Below are 1,027 nucleotides of genomic sequence, written 5' to 3' on the forward strand. Positions count from 1 at the left end.
AAAAAAATAAAAATAAATATTATTTAATTTAAAAAAAAAAAAAAAAAAAAAAAAAAAACAAAAAACAAAATATAGTTGTAATAAATATTGAATGATATGACAAAGAAAACAAATAATTTTATATTAAACATGAATTTAGCTAAAGATATATAGATATAAACAAAATATATTATTAAAATTTTTATATTAAACTAAAAAAAAAAATATTTACAATTTTTTTTTATATTTTTCAAAAATCAGATGAATTATTTTTTATAGTACCACAGCATTTTTTAAATTTTTTCTTTGAACCACAAGTACATAATTTGTTATTATATTTTGATGATCCTTTAATATAAACCTTGTTTTTGTCAATATCATCAAATCTTAAAAAATTATCATCACTATCATCATTTTTAAATTTGCTATTTCTAAATTCCTTTTCAATTTGATTCATTCTTAAATCACCAATTAAATACTTTTTTCCTTTATTAAATATAGAATAGGCACTTATACCATTATCATTATTATTACCTAAATTTAAAAATATGGTTGTAATTAAAACAATTATTATATATACAATACCGAATACATTGTAAAAAAAATAACACGAACATAATAAAATGATTGTCACAATTTTAGGATTAATATATTTTTGAATATTCTTCTTTTTAGAATTCTTTTTTTTTTTTGACATAGTTTAATAAAAATATAAGGAAAATGGTATTATAACTATTAAATAAAAAGTTATGTATTTTTTTAAATAATACTATTTTTATAAAAGGATTATCTTATTTTAATAGATAATAATTTATTTAAAATTATACTTTGTACTATTTTAATGCTATCAAGATAAATGTAAAATCAAAAAAACAAAAAAAAAAAAAAAAAAATATATATATATATATTCTAATTTAAATAATTAATAACTAAACACATATGAAAACTTCTTTTTTATTTAAAAAAAAAAATACATGAATTTTACATATTTCTAATGCGTATTAAATGCATTTATCGTTTTTTTTTTTTTTTTTTTTTTTTTTTTTTA

The 1,027-nt window shown here is 14.3% G+C and overlaps 1 protein-coding gene across 1 annotated transcript; it reads right to left on the reverse strand.

Annotated features, from left to right (window-relative positions):
• Nucleotides 1–229: 229 nt before the first annotated feature.
• Nucleotides 230–676, reverse strand: PGAL8A_00118500 (conserved Plasmodium protein, unknown function; the record flags this gene model as incomplete). Its single annotated transcript, XM_028674696.1, has 1 exon — nucleotides 230–676. The coding sequence occupies one exon, from the start codon at nucleotides 674–676 to the stop codon at nucleotides 230–232; it is 447 nt and encodes a 148-aa protein (XP_028526301.1).
• Nucleotides 677–1,027: the final 351 nt, after the last annotated feature.

This window comes from Plasmodium gallinaceum (genome assembly GCF_900005855.1).
Source record: "Plasmodium gallinaceum strain 8A genome assembly, contig: PGAL8A_v1_63, whole genome shotgun sequence".
Classification (NCBI taxonomy): Eukaryota; Apicomplexa; class Aconoidasida; order Haemosporida; family Plasmodiidae; genus Plasmodium; species Plasmodium gallinaceum.